This window comes from Carassius carassius, chromosome 25 (genome assembly GCF_963082965.1).
Source record: "Carassius carassius chromosome 25, fCarCar2.1, whole genome shotgun sequence".
NCBI lineage: Eukaryota > Metazoa > Chordata > Actinopteri > Cypriniformes > Cyprinidae > Carassius > Carassius carassius.
This window is the reverse complement of record NC_081779.1, coordinates 2,588,834-2,615,598: the sequence shown is the minus strand read 5'-3', so window position 1 is coordinate 2,615,598 and position 26,765 is coordinate 2,588,834. Positions and strand designations below refer to the sequence as shown.

The 26,765-nt window shown below is 37.2% G+C and overlaps 1 protein-coding gene across 2 annotated transcripts in view; it reads right to left on the bottom strand.

Moving 5' to 3' along the window:
- Positions 1–338: 338 nt before the first annotated feature.
- The window catches only part of LOC132103901 (sorting nexin-13-like), a 30,082-nt gene continuing 3,655 nt past the window's right edge, over positions 339–26,765 (bottom strand). The window contains exons 2-26 of one of the 2 annotated variants that reach the window (XM_059508967.1): positions 23,575–23,687; positions 22,659–22,761; positions 21,649–21,738; positions 19,843–19,964; positions 19,498–19,619; positions 17,139–17,243; positions 16,296–16,384; positions 14,827–14,910; positions 14,612–14,750; positions 14,392–14,480; positions 13,467–13,566; positions 13,189–13,385; positions 13,007–13,111; positions 11,727–11,859; positions 11,598–11,635; positions 11,438–11,507; positions 8,860–9,035; positions 7,822–7,929; positions 7,635–7,745; positions 6,636–6,797; positions 6,324–6,395; positions 1,885–2,030; positions 1,727–1,795; positions 1,536–1,648; positions 339–575 (exon numbers count right to left, since the gene is read on the bottom strand). In XM_059508967.1, the coding sequence (XP_059364950.1) occupies positions 343–575; positions 1,536–1,648; positions 1,727–1,795; positions 1,885–2,030; positions 6,324–6,395; positions 6,636–6,797; positions 7,635–7,745; positions 7,822–7,929; positions 8,860–9,035; positions 11,438–11,507; positions 11,598–11,635; positions 11,727–11,859; positions 13,007–13,111; positions 13,189–13,385; positions 13,467–13,566; positions 14,392–14,480; positions 14,612–14,750; positions 14,827–14,910; positions 16,296–16,384; positions 17,139–17,243; positions 19,498–19,619; positions 19,843–19,964; positions 21,649–21,738; positions 22,659–22,761; positions 23,575–23,687 (2,889 nt within the window). In that variant the 3' untranslated portion in view covers positions 339–342. The remainder of the gene's footprint in view (positions 576–1,535; positions 1,649–1,726; positions 1,796–1,884; positions 2,031–6,323; positions 6,396–6,635; positions 6,798–7,634; positions 7,746–7,821; positions 7,930–8,859; positions 9,036–11,437; positions 11,508–11,597; positions 11,636–11,726; positions 11,860–13,006; positions 13,112–13,188; positions 13,386–13,466; positions 13,567–14,391; positions 14,481–14,611; positions 14,751–14,826; positions 14,911–16,295; positions 16,385–17,138; positions 17,244–19,497; positions 19,620–19,842; positions 19,965–21,648; positions 21,739–22,658; positions 22,762–23,574; positions 23,688–26,765) is intronic. The other variant, XM_059508968.1, reaches the window with a different exon arrangement.

The following is a 26,765-nucleotide window of genomic DNA, read 5'->3' as shown; positions in this document are numbered from 1 at the left end:
GATGAGGCGACCAATGCCAAATACAAAACAAACCCAAAATAACCCAGTATATATCTACACAGTGTCATTCAGAACATCAGATCAGAAATGCACGGCAAACGATCGATCGCTCAGTGCTCGGGCGCTGCAGTCTTTCGTAGTGGTTCAGACGTGAGTGAGGTGCTGAAGGCTTCACGATGATAAAATGACTCCTCTATGCTACGGCCGTGTCAGTACAGTGCTTGAAAGGAGAACAGCCAGGAGGCACTGAGAGGGAGGTGTGTGTGTGTTTGAGCGTTTGCCGTTCGGATGGCTCTGTTTCCCTCCTTTCTTCTCCGTGTCGGCGGGAGAAGCGTCCGTCTGTCACCTCTTTTGCAAGCTGCGCAATTTCTGCGAATATCTGAGCACGCGTGGCGAGCGCGAGTGGAGCTTCACGAACAGCTCGGGGAACTTGTACTGAGGAAACAAGGTCTCCAGGAAGCGCTCCAGAAAGACGCAGGCCAGCCGGCGGTTCAGCGGTTGGTGCTGGAACATGTCAAAGACGCGCAGGATGCCTTTGCGTGTGGTTTCCGCCCCGATGATGTGCTTCAACTCATCTGACAGGAGGAGAACATTTCAAGTCAAGTCAAATTTATTTGTATAAAGCTTCGGTATGTTTTTATGTCTATATAGTTATTTTAGTACATCAAGTTAAACTAAGTGAATACATTTAAAATGTTTAAATTTAAATATCTTATTTTATTTATTTTCATTTTTATTTCAAGTAAAAAACTTATTTTATGGTTTTTGTTTTTTTGTTTTAATCATAATAAACCCTGGCACTATATACTGTATGTATATATTATTATATAAACATACATATATTATACTACCATTCAAAAGATTTTTGGGGTTTGTGTATTATTTTATTATTTTTAATAACACTTATTCAAACTGATCAAAAATTACAGCAAAGACATTTCTAAGGTTACAAAAGATTTCTATTTCAGATAAACACTGTAAAAGAATCAAAGAATCCTGAAAAATATAATGGATCATGCTTTCAACATTAATAATAACAATCAGAAATGTTTCTTGAACAGCAAATCAGAATATTTTCATGATTTCTGAAGATCATGTGACTCTGAAGACTGGAGGAATGATGCTGAAAATACAGCTGCGCATCACAGGAATAAATTATAGTTTAACAGATACTCACATAGAAAACAGTTTTTCTAAATGGTAATAATATTTCACAATATTATTGTTTTTACTGTATTTTTGATCAAATAAATGCAGCCTTGGTGAGCAGAAGAGATTTTTCAAAAACATTTAAAATGTTACCGACCCCAAGCTTTTGAATAGTAGAGTAGAATTATGCAGAAAGCTCCGAATATATGAACAGAATTAGAATGGACATTATTCACAGTTCAAAATATCCACCACACCTTAAATATTCATTTATTAAACATTTTGGATTATATGATAATATATATAGTGTGATCTGATTTTCCACTATAGTCTATGCATGGTCATAAGATCCAGGCTGTAATGTGTGTGTGTGTGTGTGTGTGTACCTGGCATGACGCCCAGGAGTGTGGTCTTAGCGGCGACTCGTGTCCTCATGCGTAAGCTTTTGTCTCTGCGGGGCGGCGTCTCGGCGAGGATCCCGTTTGGCCAGTAAGAGTCTCTGTAGAGTCAAAAACCCAGTCAGAATCAGCAGCAGAGTCACACACACGTCAAAACAGACAGCGAGTGAAATCATCACCTGAATCTCTTCACGTAATCAGACACTTGCTCAGGCGAGGTCATGTAGTCGACATGATCCACGATTTTCCTGCAGTGAAGGGAAACGAATGTTCACCGTTGAACAGAGAGCAGAAATGCAACCGTTTGCGAGTCTCTATGAGTGTGTGTCTGTGGCACCTGTTAATGGTGTCTCCAGACGTGGCTCGGATGAGCTGCTGCAGGAGGTTTTTGATGTTTCTGCGCAGCCACTGATTTCTCTCCTTCAGATCAAACACCTCGTCCATCAGCAGCAACATCACCCTAAGTGGGATATTATCATCCCCCTGTACAACAAAACAACTGTACATCATTAAACTGACAGCTTCAACTCTACCATCTCATTCAAATCCCATTCCAAGCCATGGAAAAATTTATCGGGGATGCAAACTAAATAGATCAATTATTTTAAATTAATTATTTTTTATTAGACAATTATTCTTCTTATATATATTTTTTCAATTATATAAAATACAAACCAATAAAGAAATACATTACTTTGGTAAAATACTAGTTCTGTAAAATAAAAAAAAAATCTATATTTAATAATTATGATAATAACAATGAATAAAATAATAATAATAAATGTTATTATTTTATTAAATGATAAATAAAGAGTGTAAACGTAATAATTATTAACATCTATTAATAAAGAAATACATTGCTTTGGTAAAATAATATTGTACTGCAAAATATAAAATTAGTATTTAATAATAATAATAAAAATAATAATAATAATATTTTATTAAATTATAAAAATTAAAAATCAATTAAGAAACACAATATTATGATAATAATAATAATAATATCCATCCATCTTCTACCGCTTATCCGGGGCCGGGTCGCGGGGGCAGCAGTCTAAGCAGAGAACCCCAGACTTCCCTCTCCCTAGACACTTCCTCCAGCTCTTCTGGGGGGACACCGAGGCGTTCCCAGGCCAGCCGGGAGACATAGTCTCTCCAGCGTGTCCTAGGTCTCCCCCGGGGTCTCCTCCCAGTGGGATGTGCCCGGAACACCTTCCCGGGAAGGCGTCCAGGAGGCATCCGGAACAGATGCCCGAGCCACCTCAGCTGACCCCTCTCGATGTGGAGGAGCAGCGGCTCTACTCTGAGCTCCTCCCGGGTGACTGAGCTTCTCACCCTATCTCTAAGGGATCGCCCAGCCACCCTGCGGAGAAAGCACATTTCGGCCGCCTGTATCCGGGATCTTGTCCTTTCGGTCATGACCCAAAGCTCATGACCATAGGTGAGAGTAGGAACGTAGATTGACCGGTAAATCGAGAGCTTCGCCTTGCGGCTCAGCTCTTTCTTCACCACGACAGACCGGTACATCGACCGCATTACTGCAGAAGCTGCACCGATCCCTCTGTCAATCTCCCGTTCCATCCTTCCCTCACTCGTGAACAAGACCCCAAGATACTTAAACTCCTCCACTTGAGGCAGGAACTCTCCACCAACCTGAAGTGGGCAAGCCACCCTTTTCCGACTGAGGACCATGGCCTCGGATTTGGAGGTGCTGATTCTCATCCCAGCCGCTTCACACTCGGCTGCAAACCGTCCCAGTGCATGCTGAAGGTCCTGGCCTGATGAGGCCAACACGACAACATCATCCGCAAAGAGCAGAGACGAAATCGTGTTGTCACCAAACCTGACCCCCTCCGGCCCCTGGCTGCGCCTAGAAATTCTGTCCATAAAAATCATGAACAGAACCGGCGACAAAGGGCAGCCCTGCCGGAGTCCAACACGCACCGGGAACAAGTCTGACTTACAGCTGGCAATACGAACCAAGCTCCTGCTCCGTTTGTACAGGGACCGGATAGCCCTTAGCAAAGGGCCCCGGACCCCATACTCCCGGAGAACCCTCCACAGGCCGCCGCGAGGGACACAGTCGAATGCCTTCTCCAAATCCACAAAGCACATGTGGACTGGTTGGGCATACTCCCATGAACCCTCCAGCACCCTGTAGAGGGTATAGAGCTGGTCCAGTGTTCCACGGCCTGGACGAAAACCACACTGTTCCTCCTGAATCTGAGGTTCTACTATCGGCCGGATTCTCCTCTCCAGTACCCTGGCATAGACTTTCCCAGGGAGGCTGAGAAGTGTGATCCCCCTGTAGTTGGAACACACCCTCCGGTCCCCCTTCTTAAAAAGAGGGACCACCACCCCGGTCTGCCATCCCAGAGGCACCGTCCCCGACTGCCACGCGATGCTGCAGAGGCGTGTCAGCCAAGACAGCCCCACAACATCCAGAGACTTGAGGTACTCAGGGCGGATCTCATCCACCCCCGGTGCCTTGCCACCGAGGAGTTTCTTGACTACCTCGGTGACTTCAGCTTGGGTTATGGACGAGTCCACATCTGAGCCCTCAGCCTCTGCTTCCTCAATGGAAGACGTGACACCGGGATTGAGGAGATCCTCGAAGTATTCCTTCCACCGTCCAACGACATCCCCAGTTGAGGTCAACAGCTCCCCACCTCTACTGTAAACAGCGTTGGTAGGGCACTGCTTCCCTCTCCTGAGGCGCCGGACGGTTTGCCAGAATCTCTTCGAGGCTGACCGATAGTCCTTCTCCATGGCCTCACCGAACTCCTCCCAGGCCCGAGTTTTTGCCTCCACAACCACCCGGGCTGTAGTCCGCTTGGCCTGCCGGTACCTGTCAGCTGCCTCTGGAGTCCCACAAGCCAACCAGGCCCGATAGGACTCCTTCTTCAGCTTGACGGCATCCCTTACTTCCGGTGTCCACCACCGGGTTCGGGGATTGCCGCCTCGACAGGCACCGGAAACCTTACGGCCACAGCTCCGAGCGGCCGCTTCGACAATGGAGGTGGAGAACATGGTCCACTCGGACTCAATATCTCCAGCCTCCCTCGGGATCCAGTCGAAGCTCTGCCGGAGGTGGGAGTTGAAGATCTCTCTGACAGGAGACTCGGCCAAACGTTCCCAGCAGACCCTCACAGTACGTTTGGGTCTGCCGAGTCTGTCCAGCTTCCTCCCCCGCCATCGGATCCAACTCACCACCAGGTGGTGATTGGTTGACAGCTCCGCCCCTCTCTTCACCCGAGTGTCCAAGACATACGGCCGGAGGTCGGATGAAACGACCACAAAGTCGATCATCGACCTACGGCCTAGGGTGTCCTGGTGCCACGTGTACTGATGGACACCCTTATGCTTGAACATGGTGTTCGTTATGGACAAGCTGTAACTAGCACAGAAGTCCAATAACTGAACACCGCTCGGGTTCAGATCAGGGGGGCCGTTCCTCCCAATCACGCCCCTCCAGGTGTCACTGTCGTTGCCCACGTGGGCGTTGAAGTCCCCCAGTAAAACGATGGAGTCCCCAGATCGTTCACCGAGAGGGTTCACAATCGGGTGGCAGTCGAAGGCGGGGGCCTCGACAGCCTGATCCCTGGACACGGAAACTAGCTCTAGGGACGTGGAACGTCACCTCACTGGCGGGGAAGGAGCCCGAGATTGTGCGTGAGGTAGAGAGGTTCCGACTAGCGATAGTCGGACTCACCTCTACGCACAGCTTGGGCTCTGGTACCACACTCCTCGAGAGAGGATGGACTCTTCACCACTCTGGAGTTGCCCATGGTGAGAGGCGGCGGGCTGGTGTGGGTTTGCTTATAGCCCCCCAGCTCAGCTGCCATGTGTTGGAGTTTACCCCGGTAATAATAATATTATACTGTAAAATAGAGTACTTATTAATAATGAATATATATTTTATTAAGTTATACAAATAAAAAAACAAATATCAATATATTAAATACAGCATTACTTTTAAAAATAAAAAGCAACAAAGATATGTATTACTACATTCATTTACTGTAAAATCTAAATAGTATTTGGTAATAAAATGAATATTTTATTTTACTTAATTATAAAAAATAAAAATCAATAAAGAAATACAATATTATGATAATACTATTGTACTGTAAAATAGAGTATTTCATAATAATAAAGTTATAAAAATACAAACAATAAAGAAATATATTGCTATATTAATACATTACTATAAAATTAAAGGGGAAGTCGTGGCCTAATGGTTAGAGAGTCGGTCTCCCAATCGAAAGGTTGTGAGTTCGAGTCCCGGGCCGGCAGGAATTGTGGGTGGGGGGAGTGCATGTACAGTTCTCTCTCCACCTTCAATACCACGACTTAGGTGCCCTTGAGCAAGGCATCGAACCCCCAACTGCTCCCCGGGCACCGCAGCATAAATGGCTGCCCACTGCTCCGGGTGTGTGCTCACAGTGTGTGTGTGTGTGTGTGTTCACTGATCTGTGTGTGTGCATTTCGGATGGGTTAAATGCAGAGCACAAATTCTGAGTATGGGTCACCATACTTGGCTGAATGTCACTTCACTTTCACTTTTCACTTTAAAGAAAATATTAATAATTTGCGGGGGGGTATAACACCAATATTTATGGATGTCTTGTCCCACACAGCTTGCACTAGAATTGCTAATAACAATTATTAAAATAAATGCCATTATTTATGGTTGCCTCACACGTATTGTACAACAAAACATTTGAGGCTGTGTTGGAGTGATTTGGTCAAGTTTCTGATCTGATGTTGACTCACATTGTCGTCCAGCTGGGCCGAGATGCGGTAGTGTTCGGGATCGATGTCAGACTTTGCAATTAAAGGAGGCACCTGTGGATCAGACACATCTGGAGTTAGGTGACATACCTTCGTAAAATCACGTCAGTCGAGCGCAAACACTTCCTACATCCCCTGCTCAAGCTATGCATATGAAATGAATGACAAACGGCACAGACAAAGTTTCCCAGTCACACAAAACAGGCAACCATCATGCAAAGCGTCAAGTTCGTGAGGTATCTGGTCTTTTGGACATTTCCCACTGTGCTCTGAGATCCTCCAGACGTGCTCTACCTTAAATATGGACTGTTTAATATCCTGGCCAAGTTTCTCTGACATGCGGCCCATATCCGCCGAGACTTTGGACACTCCCTCGGCCAGGCTGTCCGGCAGTGACTTCACGGCATTGGACACGTTCCTCATGGAGCTCCGGAGAGGATTCACAAACGTGTCCATCTGTCCGAGTCCAGAGAACAGGACAAGTTTACAAAAAACGGCGAATCCAAGGAGACAACAGCTGTAGGCCGCTCCCTTCTGGAGTAATTTCATCACTGTTCCTACTGAACTGCAGCATTCAGATTGTGTCTTTACCGCTGCTTTAACATTAAACCGGCTCAACTTTCTACTATTCTTCAGGTTGTCTTGATCGTCATTGAAAATTAATGACTATGCTAACTTCACCGCTGCAAATCGCAGTTTGTGTGAACGCCCTTCAGTCTATCGCTCTCTCTATCTATCCATGCATCTATCAAAAGGATGAGAAGAAGATTACGATTGCATCTATGGGTTTATTATATTATATCATTGTATTAGTGTTTTTTGATTGAGTGCATTGGTTTTATGATGAATGAATACATGTCTGCATGTAAAGCACTATTTTGTTTTTTTTACTAAAATATACACTACTGTTTCAAAAGTTTGGGGTCGATATAATAATTTTTTTAAATAAAGGAATACTCTTATTCCTCAAGGAAGCATTAAATTGATAATTAAGACATTTATAATGTTACAGAAGATTTCAATTTTACATAAATGTTGTTCTTTTGAACTTTCTATTCATCAAAGAATCCTGAAAAATAAAAGGAGAGCCTTCTTTTACAGACATTATCTTGCTTTTTTTATTCTCGTATTCATTCGTTTTTCTTATGCTGGAGCATATAAATACAAATGCATGAAGTTATTTAGTGTAAATGCGGTGCGAATGCCTAGATTATATCACGATATAACTTGATCAGCTAAATCTCCCACCCTTCACTGATCGTTTGAAGCTTTTGTGAATGTGGCGTTTCTCACCTTGCGTGCGAAGTCTCCTTTGCCCTTGCTGTAGGCTTTGTTCTCCAGGAAGTCATAGATGTAGGGCACCAGCATGGGACAGGCCTTCACCATCTCAGGGTTCAGCAGCAGCTGTAAGACAAACTCAGCTCTCAGCACACCTGAGCCAGCAGAACCCAAAATAAACACCCGTCCCGATCTGACCCACCTGTAAATAAGAGTTCAGGTCCTTCTTCCTCTTCTCCAAAAACTCCCTGTCCATGTTGTTAAAGGTCTTTTTACCAGGAAGCTTGAGAATCGGACCGAGGGTCTCAAACTAAAGACGGGACACATGGGTTAGTAAACATCACATCTATCAAACCACATTAGACCAGAACAACATGGACTCTGTGTTCACAAAACTACACAGAATTTAAACACCAGGCTTTCACAGATTTCAACACGTCTCTTTTAATGTTTGCTTAGTAAAAATGTTCATTATTTTGACTAACTGATATCAATATGGGTGCAGTCCACATCACTGTTTAACACATTTTACCAGGTTTAAAATTCTTAATTAAAATCAACACAAATAAAGGTCTGGATTAAAATGACATTTTTATAAAAACAATACATGCCACATCCAACTATATGTTTAAATTCATATAGCTGTAAATGCCTTTTTACTGCAATAACACCCATGATAATAATATTAATATTTTGATTCTAATTAATAAAAATTTAAATACTCAAACTTCTTATCACCATAATAGCAAAAAAACTCATACATAACACACACACAGACACACACATATATATATATATTTATATATATTGTTTTTTTTTTTTTTTTTTGCTATATACATATTTATTTAGATGTTTTAATTGTTAAAATTTTACTTACTTTTTATGAGAGTTGGGTTAAAGTTATGGCATTATTCATCACGTTTAAGAATAAAATTACAAACAAATTGTTAAGAATTTATATATCAGGGTAGATTTTTGTATTGCTTTTAAGTTTTGCAGATTTGTTATATTTATTTTATAATAGTAAAAAAAAATTATAATAATAGTAAAATCTGTATAACTTATATATATGACATTATATAAATTCTTGACAATTAACCTTTTTTTAACCTTTTTTTGCAGTTTTTTTTCTTTCTATTATTTAGTAATATAATATAAAATCTGCATAACTTAAAGGCAGAACAACAAAGTTCTCTGCTAGGTGGCGTGTGACGTTCATTAAAAGGTAAATCTGTCTCACCTGCTCGGTGATGCGCATGTGGAAGTCGTGGAAATCGCTGTATCGGCGGTACGTCTTCCAGATGTCCTCGCTGCCGTCCGAGCTCTTGCGTACGACGGTGAGAGTATAGAGAGCGTACGTCTTCCCGTGATCATTACACACGCCTGCCACAGGAAGTGGGTTTAGAAAAGCATCAGCTACAGAGCACCGTGGAAGAGAGGCAGGAGCGATGGAGACGATGGTGCAGGGGAAAGAGATGAAGAGACACAGCAGAGAGAAGACAACAAGACGAAGCCAAAGAGGGGGAGAGAGGGAAAAAAGGAACATAAGAAAATAAAGAAATAAAGCTGATGGAATGATAGTGTCACAGAATAAGAATCAACACAAAGTGACAAATAAATGAAGCTTGAAAATGAGAAGAAGTGATGACTAGAGAAGAGAGGAAAGTTGAGCAGAACACACACTGAACATCTCTGAAATCACACCGAGTATTGACAGCTACACGAGTCATTACTAAAATTCAATTCAACAGCTCAACATTTAAATCTCAAAATAGAAATCAGGGCCTTGTTAGAGACCAACTCGAAAAACAACTGCAAGTTAAAACAGGTTGAGGTCATATTTCACTTCAAAATCAAAAATACTTACAAAATCATTTACTTATTTTCACGTATGAATTTCTTTCTTCTACTGAACACAAAAGAAGATATTTTGAAGAATGTGTGAAACCAAACCCTTGCAGAAAGTCACTGATTTCCACAGAATTTTGTTCAGTACTGTGGAAGTCAATGGCTACCGTCAGTTGTTTGCTTACACACGTTCTTCAAAATATCTTCTTTTGTGTTCAGCAGAAGAAACAAACTGATAATCTTCATTTTTGTGTGTACTATCCTTTTAAGATGTTTGTGACACGATTTGCATTACTTAATCGTGGTGATTATTACTAATGTATTACAGTTTATATTCCTTTTTAATTCAACACAAAACCAGCATAAATTGAAGGAAGTACAACAAATACTACCATTACATAAAGAGCATGCTTTAAGTAATTTATAACAATTTAAATGCAAATTTCTTGCATTGCAGTAATGCGAACTGGGAGGAGCCTAAAATTGACTTAATTTTCTTTTAAAGGTGCCATGTGCAAAAATTGAGGTAAAAATATCCAAAAAATGACCTACACTCTTCAAAAGAATGAGAAGAAATAAGGGCGATGATGTCATTAAAAAAATGTCAAGTTATAGTGCTGCAGAGATATCAACCTTAATTAGCATTAGCATTACTAGCCCCGGCCCGACAGGTGTCGTAATACCAGTTTCGGCCATGGGAGGCGGTATGCAAGCAACATAACCACCAGCCAACCTGCAATACACGAATAACTCGCACGGCTTGTGGGCGTAATCTAACCTGATGTCAATCAAGCGGAAGGATGGTTGAAGCCCTTGGCAAGAGACCACCACCCGCTACAGGGAAACAACCGCGCTCGGAAACACAAATCAAATCCGCTAAGAAAAGGAGCCGAACCAGAGTAAACATCGGCACTGCTTTCAATCGCTGGAGACAACTGATGGACCTGAAAGAAATGAGGTTCGACACCGAACTTGCAACATTTCTTTTGGATTGGTAAGTTAGATGCTGTTAGTATTTCGCTAGAAGTTTGCTTTATATGTTTGTGTATTTTTTTTCGGGAAGTTATAACATAGAAATGTACCGAAGGCTGTTCGATAAACGTGCTAATGTTAGCGATGGCTAACTGTAGCTGCGTTTGATAATTAGCTAACGTTAGCTATAACTTACCCATTTTTTATATCATAACTAACATACTCTGTCTAACTTAGTCTGTTGGTCTCCGTGTCCTCTTTGCTTCGTGGTTTTTCTGTGCGTGAGAAAATTGATGTGTGGCATGAAAGCGTGTGAAAAGAGTCAATTGCGTGTGTCTCACAGCGAATGCTTGAGAGTTGGCAGCTCTGGTTACGTTGGTTGGCGCTAGCTTGGTCAACATCAGCTGTCTGATGTTGACCAATGATGTTGACAGAATGCTGTCTGTCAAATTAATTTAATTCAAATAATGTGTATATACGACTCAATGTAATATGAACAAAACGAATATGAACATATCCACTGGTAAAGGTGAAGGGGAGTAGCTTGAAGATGTCATGTTTCAAAATCACTTGACATCACCCAACGTTCCTCTGGAGGCAAAACGTCCTCTTAGGCTTCGGCTATGGCTGTAGGGTTGTTGTGAAGGTAGGGGCGGAGCATAGAGACTATGCCGTTTCTCGTTTGTTACTCTAGAGTAGACCAATTCACTTTATTGAGGCATACTGCCCCCATCTGGTATGGAATGTGGAGTATGACTTGATTTTTTTGCCAGACATGACATATGGCACCTTTAACATAAAATGTATTATTGGCTTCCTTTGCTACGAGGGTAAAATATGACCCAGACATTCTTGACTAGGTTCACCTCTGCAGATTGTTTCATCATGTTGTAACCAGGCGCAATAAAATAAAAGGTTTTTACTAAGCAACAAGACATTTTGAGTGCCCGTTTTTGAAACTGAATGGTATTATTACACTATTAAAATCAAACTCTCACCCGTGTCAGAGATAAAGGCATGAAGCTGAACAGACTCATCCACGGTCCCGCTGATGAGATCATCTAATGACTACAAAACACAAGCATCAGAAACAAGCTAACACACTCAAAAACGCATGATGTATGTTAATATACACACAAAAGGCTTTATTTGACATACTAAATTAATGCTTCCTGTTGGGGACCCGTTGAATGACTCTGGAGAAACAGAGAATTAATAATGAGTTTCAGGAGGTGATGTGTAAAGAGACTGACTGATGACAGATCAGGCAGCGCATGAGTTCGTCACCTCCGTCCCCGTCGTCTGAACCCCTGTAACTGGGCTCTTTCAGCATGTCCAGCTCGGCCAGCATCTGCACGTACAGCGGGTGCTGCTTAAACGACGGGTAGAACCTCTCGTCCCGTAACATCGTGTCATACACCTGAGGAACACGGACAGCTCATGAACTGGCATTTTTATTGCTTTTATTAGTCAAAAAAAGGCTGCATGATAAATCATCGAAAATCTCAGTTTTAAATTCCCATAAAAATACACAAAAACAAAAATCATAGATTATAAATAGATAGATAGATAGAGATATACACACACACACACACACAAATATATTAAAGTAAAAATATTTTTGATATAAATACACACATCTCCCACCAAATCTCATATATATATATATATATATATGTGTGTGTGTGTGTGTGTGTGTGTGTCAAGAATACATAAGATGCAGATTATGCAGATGTTAATTACCTTTTTAACTATAGTTACTTAAAAAATACATAATTTAAAGGCAGTACAACAAATGAATAAATTCTTGACAGCTGAAATAAACAAATATTTCCTCCAAATTTAATCTTATCTTTTAAAATATATATGTAGCTTGTACTAGTTAAAAAACATGATCGGTTTTAAATCTAGACCTTTTTCACACACAAAAAAGGAATAAATTGTTTCATTGTTATCATGATTTATGCTTCTCTCAATTAATTAAGCATAATCATTTGCAATAAGCTTTCATGCATCTGGAGATTAAGACATTAACATTTAACTTCCCCAGTAAGAGCTTTTACCTTAAATAGACACATTTCTCCTCTTCCCAACCTGGCAACCACATACCAGAAGAAAAAGCACTGATGACTAAAATGCAACTGCACACATGTGAGTTTAGGGATATCCTCTGTGATATTTTCATATATTCAGTCATTTCTGCTTTTTGCAGCAGCTAAATCTGCAAGCAGACCTGATCTGTAGTAAATGAATATGAATCCTGACTATATTGTTTGCAACGGAGGTTGAATACATGCACTTACTGTTGTAAAAAAAAAAAAAAAAAAAAACATGAACATAATTTGGAACTGGTGGAGTTGATATTATTATTACTGGTTTGGCTTTTGAGAGAAGCTTCTTGTTGTACAAGTTTTCATATAAAGAGTGTTTTTATACATGTGTGTGTGTGTGTATATAATACATCAATAACTAGACAATAAAAATAAACCATGCAAACTGACATCATACAGCTCTGAATGTACAAATCACACATACATGCAAAAAAAGAGAAAAGAATCAGTTATCACCTTTTTCTGTATTTCATCAAATATTTCTGGTGTGGGATCCTCTTTACTGAGTTTTTGAGCCAGTCTGGTTACAGACGCTTCGTCCACCTCCACCCTAGGAGAGGCCTGAGTGGAAATAAACCAGTCAAACGTCGCTTCATGGACACTTACTGCATTTTTTACTGGTACATCTATCTCCTCACCTTCTCGGACAGGTACTGGTCGTAGACACCGAGCGCGGCGGATCTCAGCAGGCCTTTGGTGGTCTGGCTGCTCTGAATCTTCCCGTCTCTCTGGCTGCTCTGTAAGACCTCCAGCTGCTGCTGGGCTGTGACCCGATAGCCCTCCACCGTCAGCCAGAAGAACAGGATCGCCTGACCGCCCATGTGCTGCATGTAGTCTACAGAGAGAGACATTAAAGAACAAGCTGACGATGTCGCTCGAATGAGAAGACCGTTTGTGTGCACCCGTCTCGACTCACCCATAAAGAACTGCAGCGCGATGTTGTGCACTAATATATGTTCCAATGGAATCACACACAGCTTCCCGAAATTAGCAGCGAGTTTCAAAGCGTCAACTTCCTGTTTGGAAAAAACAACCAAAATGTGTTCAATAGTCATTTTTGCAGGCTAAATGTGAATTATTTGTTAAACAAGTGGTGAATTAATTGCTGTTAATAATATAGATTATAAAAAGTACAATTTTAAGTATTAAAATTTAATTTTAATTGTGTATTTTATGTTTTTTCAATAGATATTTCTGTATTTTCCAAAAATAATTAATTATTTGAATTATCTGTATAACGTTCTGTCATAATTTAATGATTTTAATCATTTTTATTAATATTTAATTATAATTTTGTTATACATTCCTAATTATATATTCTATATAGTCTTAATTATAACAAATTAAACTCCTACTAAACATTAATGCAGACTGAAAATTAATTAAGAGCATTGCTATTTTAGTATCAAGATACTATTATATTTTTTATTAATATTTCTTTATCAGTTTTTATATTTAATTTTTTTTTTATTATAGTTTTGTATTTTTTTGTGTGTGTTTCTAAAACATGTTTATATAGCTTTTTATGCATTTATACTTCAGTTTATGTTTTAGTACATCAAGTCAAACCAAACAAAAATGAGAAATGTTACCTTTGTCAACTAGCGGAAATAAAACGTTTTTATTTCAGTTCAGTTTTATATCAAGAAACGAAAAGGTTTTAAATGGTTACTCTAGTTTCAGTTAACTTTAAACACCCTGATTAAGAGGAATTATTAAATGTTTCATTTACACTATTGTTAAACATAAATGGACTAAAAATATACAATCTGAAATCTTTTAATGAATATTCATGAATTATAATAAAGCAAATGTGAATGAAGCAGGAGAGATTTGTCTACCTTCCCTGATCGCAGCCGTTGTATCCGTGTTTCACAGACTTTCTTCACAAAGATCAGACTATTGATTTGATTCTTAATGAAGTTGATATCTGTGTGTGGAGACATATTGTAAACTGTGTTGTTATAAAGCCCTGAGCTTGCACTCATATTTTCCAACACAAACCCTAGAAATCACTGTTTATTTTAGTGTAAGTGTGTAAGCATGTGTGAGCGTGTGCACCGTCTCCTCCCGTGTCCAGAGATCGCAGGTACTGAAGCTCCTCCAGGACTTTGTCTTTGACGGCCTCCAGCTCGTCCACTTTGTCTGTCAGCTTTAAGATGTTCAAGAAGGCCTCGTAGTTACAGCTGGAGTCACGAATCTAAACACACACGCAAAACGTCTTAAAGGTCATTCGTGACACGCTTCTGGACTGTAAGAGCCGAGGCAGGTCTCACCATCCAGATGATGAACTGATTGATGTAATCAGGGTCACTCAGCTGGTTAATTAAGGGCAGCAGAACACCTCTGGCCAAAACTTCCTGCAGGACACCAGAGAATCAATCAGTTAATCAACTTTAACAGGTTTGCTCATGAATCCTGTCCTCTGAACATCAAGATCCGTAAATCCCAGATCTAGTGTCTTAAGGGACTGTTCTGGATTACATGCAATTTAAACTCTATCAACAGCTTTTGTCATATACTGTCAATTTGCACAGAGAATAATTTAGACACTTCACTAATTGAAAATTAATTTACAATTAATTGTTCAAATTACAATCAGTGTTATTTGGTATATTTTTATAGTATTTACCAATATACATTTTTTATTTGTTTTTATTACTATTTTATTAAGTTTAAGTTTTAGTAATTTTGTTATGTGCTTCTCTCATTTAATTTTTTCTATTTCTATATAGCTTTATTTTTCATTTTACTTTTAGTTTAAGAAATCTTAGTACTTTATTTATTTTTATTACTTTTTTTGCCAAGACAACATTTCTTTTTTATTATTTTTATTCAACACCCAGTGAAAAGCACAAGATCAAAATAGAGAAAGAAAACAAACAGCAAATAATAATAACAGCAAAATAATAATAATAATAATAATAATAATACTTTTAGTTTGAGCAATTTAAGTACTTTATTTTCATTGTAGTTGCTTTGGCAAGATTTAACAGGTTTAAGTTTTTCATCTTATATTTTACTTTAGCTATAAATGCATTAAATTACTGCAGCTTACATTTACATTTATTCATTTAGCAAACGCTTTTATCCAAAGTGACTTACAGATGAGGACAGTGGAAGCAATCAAAAACAACAAAAGAGTAATGATACAGTATATAAGTGCTATAACAAGTCTCAGTTAGGTTAACACAGTACAAGGGATTTTAAATAATATAATAAATTAAAAAAAAGAATAGAGCAAGCTAGTGTTAGAGATCTTTACACACACACACACACACACACACACACACATAATAAATGAAAAGAAAATAGAGTACAAAAACATTAGAAAGGTAGTTAGAATTTTTTTAAAAGAATAGAATTAGAATAGTGAGTGTTAAAGTTAGAGTTATTAAGTTAGCTTAATGCATTTATAACAATTATATCATATTTATAATAATTATAAATGCATTAAAATACTGCTGAGTCAAAATGTTTTAAGAGCAATGCTATTTTGGACACTGAGATACTATTATACTTTTTATCAATATTTTGAATCTTTTTTTAATATTTTTGGGTTATAGTTGTATTTATGTATTTGTATTTTGTATTTATATTGTAAGGGTTTTCTCCACACAAACTGTGCTTTGCAGTTTTCATCCCTTTTATATCTGGTCATGACATTAGCTGAAAGTTATGATGTTACGTGAATGAATTTGGGCCTGATTTTGCATGCATGTATGTGTGTGTGTGTGTGTCTCACCTTGAGGAAGTATCTCATATTCTTGTTGTGGAAATCTCCAGGAGGTAGTAACAGGTATAGCAGCACTTCACAGAGATCCCGCAGGTAACCTGCACCAGAAACACACCAGTTTTTTTGGTTGTGGGCGGAGCTAATGTGCAAACTGGCGATCTTATAGGCTGGCGATCATCTAGACCTGTCCCTTATTTAAATTTCAGCAAATCAGTTTGAGGTAACGCTGACAACATGATTAAGATTCATTAACACAGCAGCTCTTCAATTTTTAGTGAACTGTATATTGTTAGTGTAGTAGTATAGTTCTAGTTTTTTCTGAAACCCTGAATGGCCAACAATACCCTAAGCATCACCACCAGTCCTAAGTTAAGTTAAAATGACAAATATGCATTCATACATGGTGACCAAGTTTTAGTTCTAATCACTAATCCTGTGTGTGTGTGTGTGTGTGTGTGTGTCTGAAATATTTACTAGCCAATAGCGATTATATTATAGGTTTGTGTGAAGGTTGCCTGTATTGTGTGACTTCAGATGTCTTTAAATGAAGCGCACAAGTTAAACAAACCTCTTTTATGGTGTTTTTTGTGCATTTTTTACACAAAGCAGCCAGTTTTCCCATTCACTTTCAGTGCGTGGAAAACGGCAGCATAAATATTCATCAAAACATCTCCTTTTGTGCCCCATTCACTGCATTAATAACTGGGTGTGTGTTTGTATTTTTTGCTAGTCTTATAAGATCTGCCCAAGATAATTATTTCTATTGTTAATATAACGCAAAACCACGCCTTGAATCACTGGGCTGGAGTCTCTGAACGGTCTATAGACACAAATCCTCTGTGTTTGTCTTACCTTCTTCATCCTTGCGTGACATGCAGACAACATCTCTACAGATCTTCCTCTCCATTTCCACCTCCGCCTCAAAAAACGAGTCCAACAACTCTTCCGAAGAGTCACCTGCCGCAAACACACAAACGGTGTCATGCACAAGCTAACACTATGAGTCAGTAAATCAAGTTCCCAATCAAGATGCTCTGTACTCCGTGAACAGGAACTGGCATTAGGAAATCAACTATTTTTTACATGCTATGACAGTTTTAGACCTGATACTGAGCTCTTTACACCACGTCCATTCAGCTGTGATGCAATACAAGGCTCTAGGTTGCACTTCTCACTTCTAATCCAACTCTATTTTACAAGGTTAGTTAACCCAAAAATGTAAATATTGAAAATAGCACAATTATCATTCCTCAAAACATCTACTTCTGCATTTCAAAGAGGAAATCAAGTTATATGGGTTTGGAATCACAGTAACACAGTAACACTTTACATTCTGGTTCATTTGTTACAATTAGTTAACAATCGGTTAACCTAAAAATAACATTAATTGAGATACAGTTATAGCAATATATATTACTATTTAATTTAGCTTTTATTTTTAGATTTTCTGAATTTTAATAATTACATTTCAAATTAAATAATAGATTTTATTTCAAAATAGTAATTGAATATTTTTTGTTTACCATTTATTTATTCTTAATATAGTCAAAAAAAATGTATTGCAGATTTTTTTTAGTTATTTAAATTCACCAATATAAACTAAATGAAAATGAGAAACGTTTCTTTGGCAACCAGTTAAAAAAAATATGTAATAATAATTAATATTATATATACGCACACACACACACATATATATATATATATTAGTGCTGTCAATCGATTAAAAACTTTAACTCGATTAATCACACATTTTTTCTGTGATTAATCGCAATAAAAAAAATAAATGTTTTTGTACGTTTTTAATATATATTTTTAATGTAATAATTTCACAGTTAATCAAATTAATGTAGAAACAACATAAAGACAGTATATTTTAAATACTTGTTTAAATAATCTTTTTATGAATGAAGGCCAGTATTACTGATATTAATACAGCTACTAATTTTTTTTTATTTTTTACATTTATTATTAGGCTTCAAAAATATAACAGTTTTTAATTTAAGTAAACTTAAAACAATGCTAACATAATAAATGTCATGTTTACTCCTGCCCTTCCTGTCTTAACAGTTAGGAAATATACAGAAATTTTATAAAGTTATCAAAGTTATATGCAGTCTGCACTGCATAAACTATAAATTAAATAGTTAATCCTTATTAAAGCTACAAAAGTTATTTAGTCAAGAGCAGCGAGTCATTTTCTCTGTTCCCTTTGTTCTTTAACTTTACTGACAGGAAGCTTTATTGGCTGCTGTCCCTTTAAGAGCAGAAGACACGCGGATCTCACCGTTTATATACTGTCTATGGATCTCGCCTCATTCTCTCACAACTCTTTTTGTTCATTTTAGACTTTATATAAATCATTTAAGATTGCTCTTATGAGGATAATCGACAAAACTGGCACTTTGGGATGTTTATTGTTAGTTCAAGCGCTTAAGAGAACTGGATTCTGGCACCCTGTCTATGCATTGTGTGTGTGTGTGTGTGTACGTGTCACATAAGGGCATTCACAGACAGCGCATTCTCTTTTGTCTTGCCACGCTTGAAATGTTTAAAAGCATTTAAATGAATAAGAGCGTGATCATATAATGTAAAGCTAGCCAACGGATGGCAGAAAATAACGATGCTGCGTTAATTGCGTTAAATATTTTGACACGTTAAACCAGACAAAAATTAATCGCATGCATTAACGCGTTAACGTTGACAGCACTAATATATATATATATATATATATATATATATATATATTTTTTTTTTTAATATATATATATTTATATATATATATATATTTATATAAAGTTTTCAGTACTTTATTTTCAGTTTTTTTTTTCCAAGGAGCAAACAACGATTAGTTTTAGTTAATAATAACCCTGCTAACAATGACAAATATTTTTTTAAGAATTTAATAATATTAGTTACAAAGGCTTTTTAATACTTAAAATATTAAAATAAATTATGTTAATATTATTTAATTAACTAACAATGAACAGTTGTATTTATTAACCAATGTAAATAAACATGAGTAAATAGTGTGTTATGCATAAATGCAGTAGGCCTATACGCATTGTTAAAGTTAATTCATGCATTGGCTACCATTAAAACTAATGGGACCTTACTATGAAGTGTTACCAGTATTACAGCATAGCCTCTGATAAACTGTTTGCTTAGGTTTTGCAGACAGTGTGAACAGAGGAGAGAAGAGAATGACCATTACGTTGTTTCGGATCTTCTCGCTCATTTAGCCTCTCCTGAGCTTTCCTGAAAACACGCAGATGATTGGCGAAATCATCCACCAGTCTGGTGGTGAAATACGTCTGCCAGTCCACCTCTTTAGACCTGAGGAGTGGAAATATTGAGCGCTTAATGAATCACGGACTAAACTGTCTCCATTTCAACATTGTTTACCAGGGAAAATGTGTCAGAACATCTGAATGCAGTGTGTGTTTTGTGTTCAAGTGTTGCCTTATCCCTGAAAAAACTCACATGAGTTACTCACATGCGGACACAGAAGTGATTTTAAAGCAGATCTGAGGAAAAAAGGGTCGGAGGGGTGTCTTACCTGGTGGAGAACTCAACGAGGGCGTTCTGGACCGTCTGACGGATCTCCAAGAGGAACGCTTCATCTTCACTCAATGTGTAATACCAATACTGGATATAGTCCCTCAAAGCAAACTGGATGACCTGATGAACGACATGAGAAGAGGATCAGATGAGCGTTTCCTGAAACAAACATGCCACATGAAATCCGTTTTATTCTGTTCTTCTGTTGTCACTTTTCAGAATTCTGTTAAACTAAACTGACATTTAATACAGTCTATTAAAAGTTTAACAAAAAATATGTTTTAAGGGCAATAAGAAATAGGTTTTATTGTTTATCAAATGCAGTCACCAAATTCTGTATTTTTTTGTATTACTGTATTTATGCATTTCTTTATTTTAATAATTTAATTAATTTTGAATAATCAATTTTATTAATAATAATAATAATTATTGTTATTATTATTATTAATAATAATAATAATTATTGTTATTATTATTATTATTAATAAACAGATATACTGTCTGCTGTGCAACATTAATTTACTTCTGTCACAATTTCTTCAAATTAAACTGAACTTTTATTTTGACAGGTTGCTGTGAATGTGTATATATAATAGTAGTTTTTCACAAATTTAATGATAAAACACTCAAGAAAAATTTCAGAAATCCAGAGAAATAACACTGAATTTCCTAAAAAAAAAAAATTATTGTGCCTTATTGTAAAAATAAATAAAGAAATAATAATATTTGACAATATGACAAATAATTTATTTGTCAAAGTTTGATTATTAAATTGCACATCAATTAATTAAACTGTTAAGGGAATCTAGAAAATTTAAACAGAAATAAACTAAATTTGGGAAAGGGAATTTAGGAAAGGAAAAAAAAATTGGATTTCATTGGGCCCCAACAAGGAAATGTATTTTTCTGTATCAGTTCATTTTGGCACAGACACAATGACCCCATCACTTCTCCGCAAAGGACTCTGGGTAGCCATTCCTGAGCAGATGTGAAGCTCAGCAGAACAGACTGAGAGCTGGAGCTGCTGACACACTCTCATGACTGTCTGTAACTTAAAGCAATTTCCTCAAAACCGCAGACTTACATAGGATGAGTTACACTACGATTTCACTCATGAAGAGGTCTTATACTATGGGACAAGATGCGGTCATATCATGGAAAACAGGATACTTATTGTTGTTTTTTTCTCTCCGGTCTTACTTTTTTCTGTTACTGAAACTAATCCACAAAGAAAAAAAAAAATCAGGAACCACTTTTGAACATCAGCTTTGTTTCAAAAACCAAGACTGCTGCTGGACCTAGACAACACTTTCATGAAGTCTCAAATCTCAGCAGCGTTATTGTTAATATCGTTGGAAAGCATATCATAGTTTAGCTCTTTATATAAAGAACGAGTATATCCAACTTGTTCTGCATACAAACACTGCACTTACAATATTATAGAAAAACAACACTTTGTTATTTGGCGTTTTGTTCCAAAATTTCAAAATAAAAGCTACAAGAGTAGCATTAAAAAAAAACTGACCCTAGCAGAATATATGCATTGTAAGCAGACTTTCAGTGAAGCATGTGAGACCATTGACTGAAAACCAGTGTCATGTGTTCATCTGCTTTATGAAAAAAACAGTACAGCCTAAACTCTCAAATGTGCTGATCCAGCATCTGACGTGTGTTACGGGCGGAAACAAATGGCTTTTGTGAAGCGAAAGCTCGACAGTCTGGACAAACTCATTAGTTGAGAAACCACAGGTTCCTCAAGCACATGGACCTGCTCTTTTAGCCCGTTTGGTTATGATGACAGTACCTGCTGCAGTGGCTCATCTATGATACTGGCTCCTGTCAAACGTCGATCAATCTTTATGGGTTTGGACTCTGATTTCATCTCCTCCAAAACCTGACAAACAAACACAAGGAATTAAAACTCAGAAGCTGAACATGAATGCAATTCGAAGACAACATGGAATAAAAATGAGCAATTTACTTTCTTAAAAAATGTTAACAGATTTGTCATAAATACACAGAAACTCCACAGAAAGTCTTCAAAAAATATGAAGAAACTGTGACAGAAATATATTACTTTTGTATGGTAGAATGTACTTCCCAAATTAATAATAATAACTACAAAAAAAAAAACTTCCATGTTTTAATATTATCAACAAACACTTTCTTCCAAAATGTCCAATATAATAATATATATTTTTAAAGATTAATTGAATTGCTAATGGTTTAATGCCTTTTATTTGATTACCACCAATATTTGAGAATTTCTGGGAGAAAAAGGAAAATATATACATACATACGTATGTATGTATGTATGTATGTATGTATGTATGTGTATGTATGTATGTATGTATGTATGTATGTATATATATATATATATATATATATATATATATATACATAATATACATAATATACATACATATACATACATATATATCTATATATATATATATATAGCAGAAATTATAAAAATGCAAATGTACATATTTTTATGAATATAAATATTTTTTTAAATGTTAATTAGTAATTTTATAAATTACATTATTAAATTATGATTAAACTAATTACATTTCATTTAATAATTTTAAGAAAAAAGCTGCCTGTCATACTTTAACAATATTTTTTTTACATTTTTTTTATGTTAATAAACTATTATTATTAAATTAAAATGTTCATTTAATTATAATTTTTTTAATTAAAATGTTGTAAGAAAAAAGCTTCAGGTCATACTTTACTGATTCAATGTATTATAAATGCGTTTGTGTGTTGTGGTGAATACGAGGGAAGACAGACATTCAGGAGTTTGCACACCTTCAGTATGGCCGTCTGTGTTGATGGCAGGTAGGAGTGTTCACACCTTTCCAAGTGTTTCTCAGAGTTTATCTTTCCAAATAAAAGAAGCACTACGAAGCACCTAGAAAGAGAGAAGAGCGAGATTGCAACATCACACTGGAGCATCAACAGGTGTTGAAGAAGTCTAAGGGATAGTTCACCCAAAAATGAAAATTACCCCATGATTTACTCACCCTCAAGCCATCCAAGTGTATAATGCTTTCTTCTTTCAGAGGAATACAATCAGAGTTACATTAAAAAATGACCTGGCTCTTCTGAGCTTTATAATGGCAGTGAATGGCTGTTAGGATTTTGAAGTCCAATAAAATGCATCCATCCATCATAAAAATGAATTAATAAAATCCTTTTGAAGCGAACGGATGTGTTTGTGTAAGAAAAATATCTATATTTAAAATATTATATAAAGTAATCTCTAGTTTCCGCTAGTCTCATGAGAACCAAGTTTTGTTTACAGCAAAAGGAAAACCAGTCTCCTCTTGGCTTATCTCGAAAACAATTTCTCTACAAATCCTCATTTTGTACTTCTAATTCGTGATCGGTGTTTTGTTTTAAATATGGATATTTTTCTTAAACAAACGCATTGATTCGCTTCAGGGGGCCTTTATTAATCCCCCGGAGGCATCTGTAGTATAATTTATGGTGGATGGATGCACTTTATTGTACTTCAAAATCTCAACAGCCATTCACTGCCATTATAAAGCTTTGAAGAGCAAGGATGTTTTTTAATGTAACTCCAATTGTATTCGTCTGAAGGAAGCAAGTCTTATACACCTAGGATGGATTGAGGGTGAGTAAATCATGGGGTAATTTCCATTTTTGGGTGAACTATCGGTTTAAAGCGCACTGAAATGAGACGTATTCGTGATCCACTTACCCGCCAATGAAAAAGAGGATGTAGAAGGCCAGATAAAAAATGGCAAAAGGTCCAAATGTGATGAGGAAGAGGACGACTCCCAGACCCCCCCATCCCCAGACGGACAGACTGGCCTGAAACACACAGAGTTGATGACATTATTTCTTATCTTTGGCTGACGGTGAGTGCTCATGCTGAAGAGCATTGATTGATCTGAATGAAAGCAGCATGAATACAGTGCAACTGAAACGTACTGTACAGAAGAAAACCATGACATGATCGCAGCTACTGAACAACTGGAAGTGAACATCATCAGGGTCTAAAATGTTTAGTGGGTGAAGAGAAATTTACCAGTCATGCAAATGCATTTTGCACGTTTTTATTAAAATTATATATTTTATCTTTACGAGTTAGCATCATCATTTCAGCAGCCTCAACTTCTGCTTTCATGCTCATATAGGTAAAAGGTTTTCTCTTTTTGTTTTGCCATGCCAGATATAATCAGTAAGGGTCAGACTATCATTCTTACATTGTAATTAAAGTAGTGAAATTACAGGCCATCTCGCCAAGCTGCACTTTGCTCCAAATCTTCATCATCATAAGAGAGAACCAGAAGAACTGAAAGCACAGTGCAGGCTCTTTCAGCAGACAGGTTAAGGATTTCAACAGAATTGAAGGGAGGAAACAAATTAAGACGAAACAAATGAGAGAAGTGAGTGTGACTGTGAATGAGTCCAATGGCCAGGTTTCCTGTTTTTGCCAGGACAGGAAACCCGGTGACCCAGTCTGTGCGCTTCCCTTCCTGAGCCGATCGTGCACACAAACACACACACACACACACACACACACACACACACACATCCCCTGTGCGCTCTGCATCTGAACGGTCGGACCTGGAGTGTGTCCTGCTCCGCTTAAATAAACATCAGCCAAAAATATGATCAAAGTAACATGACTGAGAAAGAAAGAAGAGAGAAAAGAAAGTGCAAAGAGTAAGAGTAAAAGAAAGAAATGAAGATATTTTAGAGAACATTTTAGTTCCATATGAACTCATCCCTTTCTGTGATGGGGAAAAATGAGGAATTACAGAATTCTTTCCTAAAAATGGAATTTACTTTATAACATAGAATGTCATGGAATTTGTCCAAATTTGACTAAATCAAAAGTAGGTCAATACACTGAAATAAAATCACAATATGGACGAGTGTCTGACTGTGAATGACACCACAAAAAGACTATTTAAATATGATTCCTGCATGTCTCTGTGTGAATGCATCGTCAAAACTAGAAAAAAATTTTTACCAGAAAAATTAATACACAAAGAATTTAATTGGACCCTATTATTGTAAACAAATTAATAAATTAAGTAGTTTTTTATTAATTAGATTTCTTAGAAATATTTTTGATTAAATCATTAAATTGAAATCCTAAATGGAAATGGAAAAAGAATTAGGTAATAATAAAATGGAATTTGAGAAAAGAATAAAACACATTTCATAGGGTCATAAAAATTATTTTGTTCGCTTTTAAATATGTTTTTAAATTGTATAAATTTAATAATCTCAATTAATTAGACATTTTTTTTGAATAATAACATTTAATTTAACAATTCAAATGGAATCCAAAAAAATTGAAACAGAAAAAAAAAAAAAAAACATTTGGAAAAAAATTACATATTTCAATAGAGCCATATAAACATCACATAAAAGATGAATGGTTGGTTTCTTTACATGTCAATCAGATGGAGTCTTCCTGTCAAAGTGGGCAGACCAGAATAAGCCGCAATGTTAAAAGTCTGGCTACACAAGAGCTGTAGACCAAATTATAGCACGGAGTTAACCTTGTGATTCATTTCAGGAACACAAACCCTTGTCCTGACCCGCTGACCTCTGTAACCTGTTGAGTGATCTGCCCACAGCAGACCATTCATGATGACTTCTGCTGACATACTGTGGATCTGCTGTAGCTTTCTGGAGACTGTTTTAGCCACACAATGCATGGATGTGTTATAAGAGGAGCGAACAAACAGGCTTTGAGTGGAGCGTCACAGGACTGCAAAGCAACTGTGGGCAAACTATTCTGACACATCAGCAAACAACAACAATATTACAGCTAAACAACTGATATTTGTATATTTTCTTTCTGCGTGTTCTGGATGAACATACAGCCCCCCAAAAAATGCAAACATTTTAAGACTCAACTTACAAGAGTCCTGTGATTCTGTGGGATTTTATCACCTGTTTAAACAACTACATCAATCCAACAAAAACTAGGCTAAGAAAAATCAACAATCACTGGTTTTATGAAACGTCTTGTTTAGGTCATTAAAAAAAAGTCTAATGCACTAGTTAATATAAGCAGCTTATGCTTTGTGTTCATTAGATAAAGAGTTTTGCACAAATGCACATACAATCTAAGTGTTTGTAAAATATCCTTGACTGTGGTAAGCTTTCCATGTGCTCTGAAAAACATGTTTCAGCCCTAATCGCCACCAAAGTAAGATAAAGCAGATTAGAGCCCACTAGAAAACTAAAGCTGCTCTCTGTCATCAAACACACAATACTCCAACAGCTGTTTTACCTTTATCATGTTTCCACATCGGAGCACATCACATCATTTCCATCCAGAAAGAAGACACAAGCGCTGTGAGCTTTCGAGCTCATTACAGTCTACTAGATTAACCAATTAGTCATTCATTTCTCAGCAGAAAGATGTAAAGCTGTAGAGTTAAAAGGCCTCTTTACAGCGATGATCTCATTCTGTCCTGCTGTGTCCTCACAGGACAGGTCAGCAAAGACTTTAGTCAGGTTAAGATTATTATCCACCGAATGTCATTCAATCACCTGCTGCAAACAAGCTCCACTTTCTTAAACGGTCAAATTCATTTACATTGCGCTGCATGGAAGCGCTATAGGTCTAAATATCCAGAGATAAGGACATTATACACAGTCTGACCTGATCAAGTTGGATGGTGAATGATCATAGTAGGTGCCAAGAAGTTCTCGAAGGTTTCTTGCACAAAACTTATCAGGCTTCACCATTAATTCAGGCTGGTCTTCGAGGTCTAATTTAAGAGAGCTGTAAATATCCTAGGCTCGAGTACAGCTGTCCTGAGATCAAACACTGTGTGTATAATCCAGATATAAACCTTGGCACTTACAGAGAAAGGAGTAAAAGATCTCTATAAACCATATTGTGCTTACTGACACTTT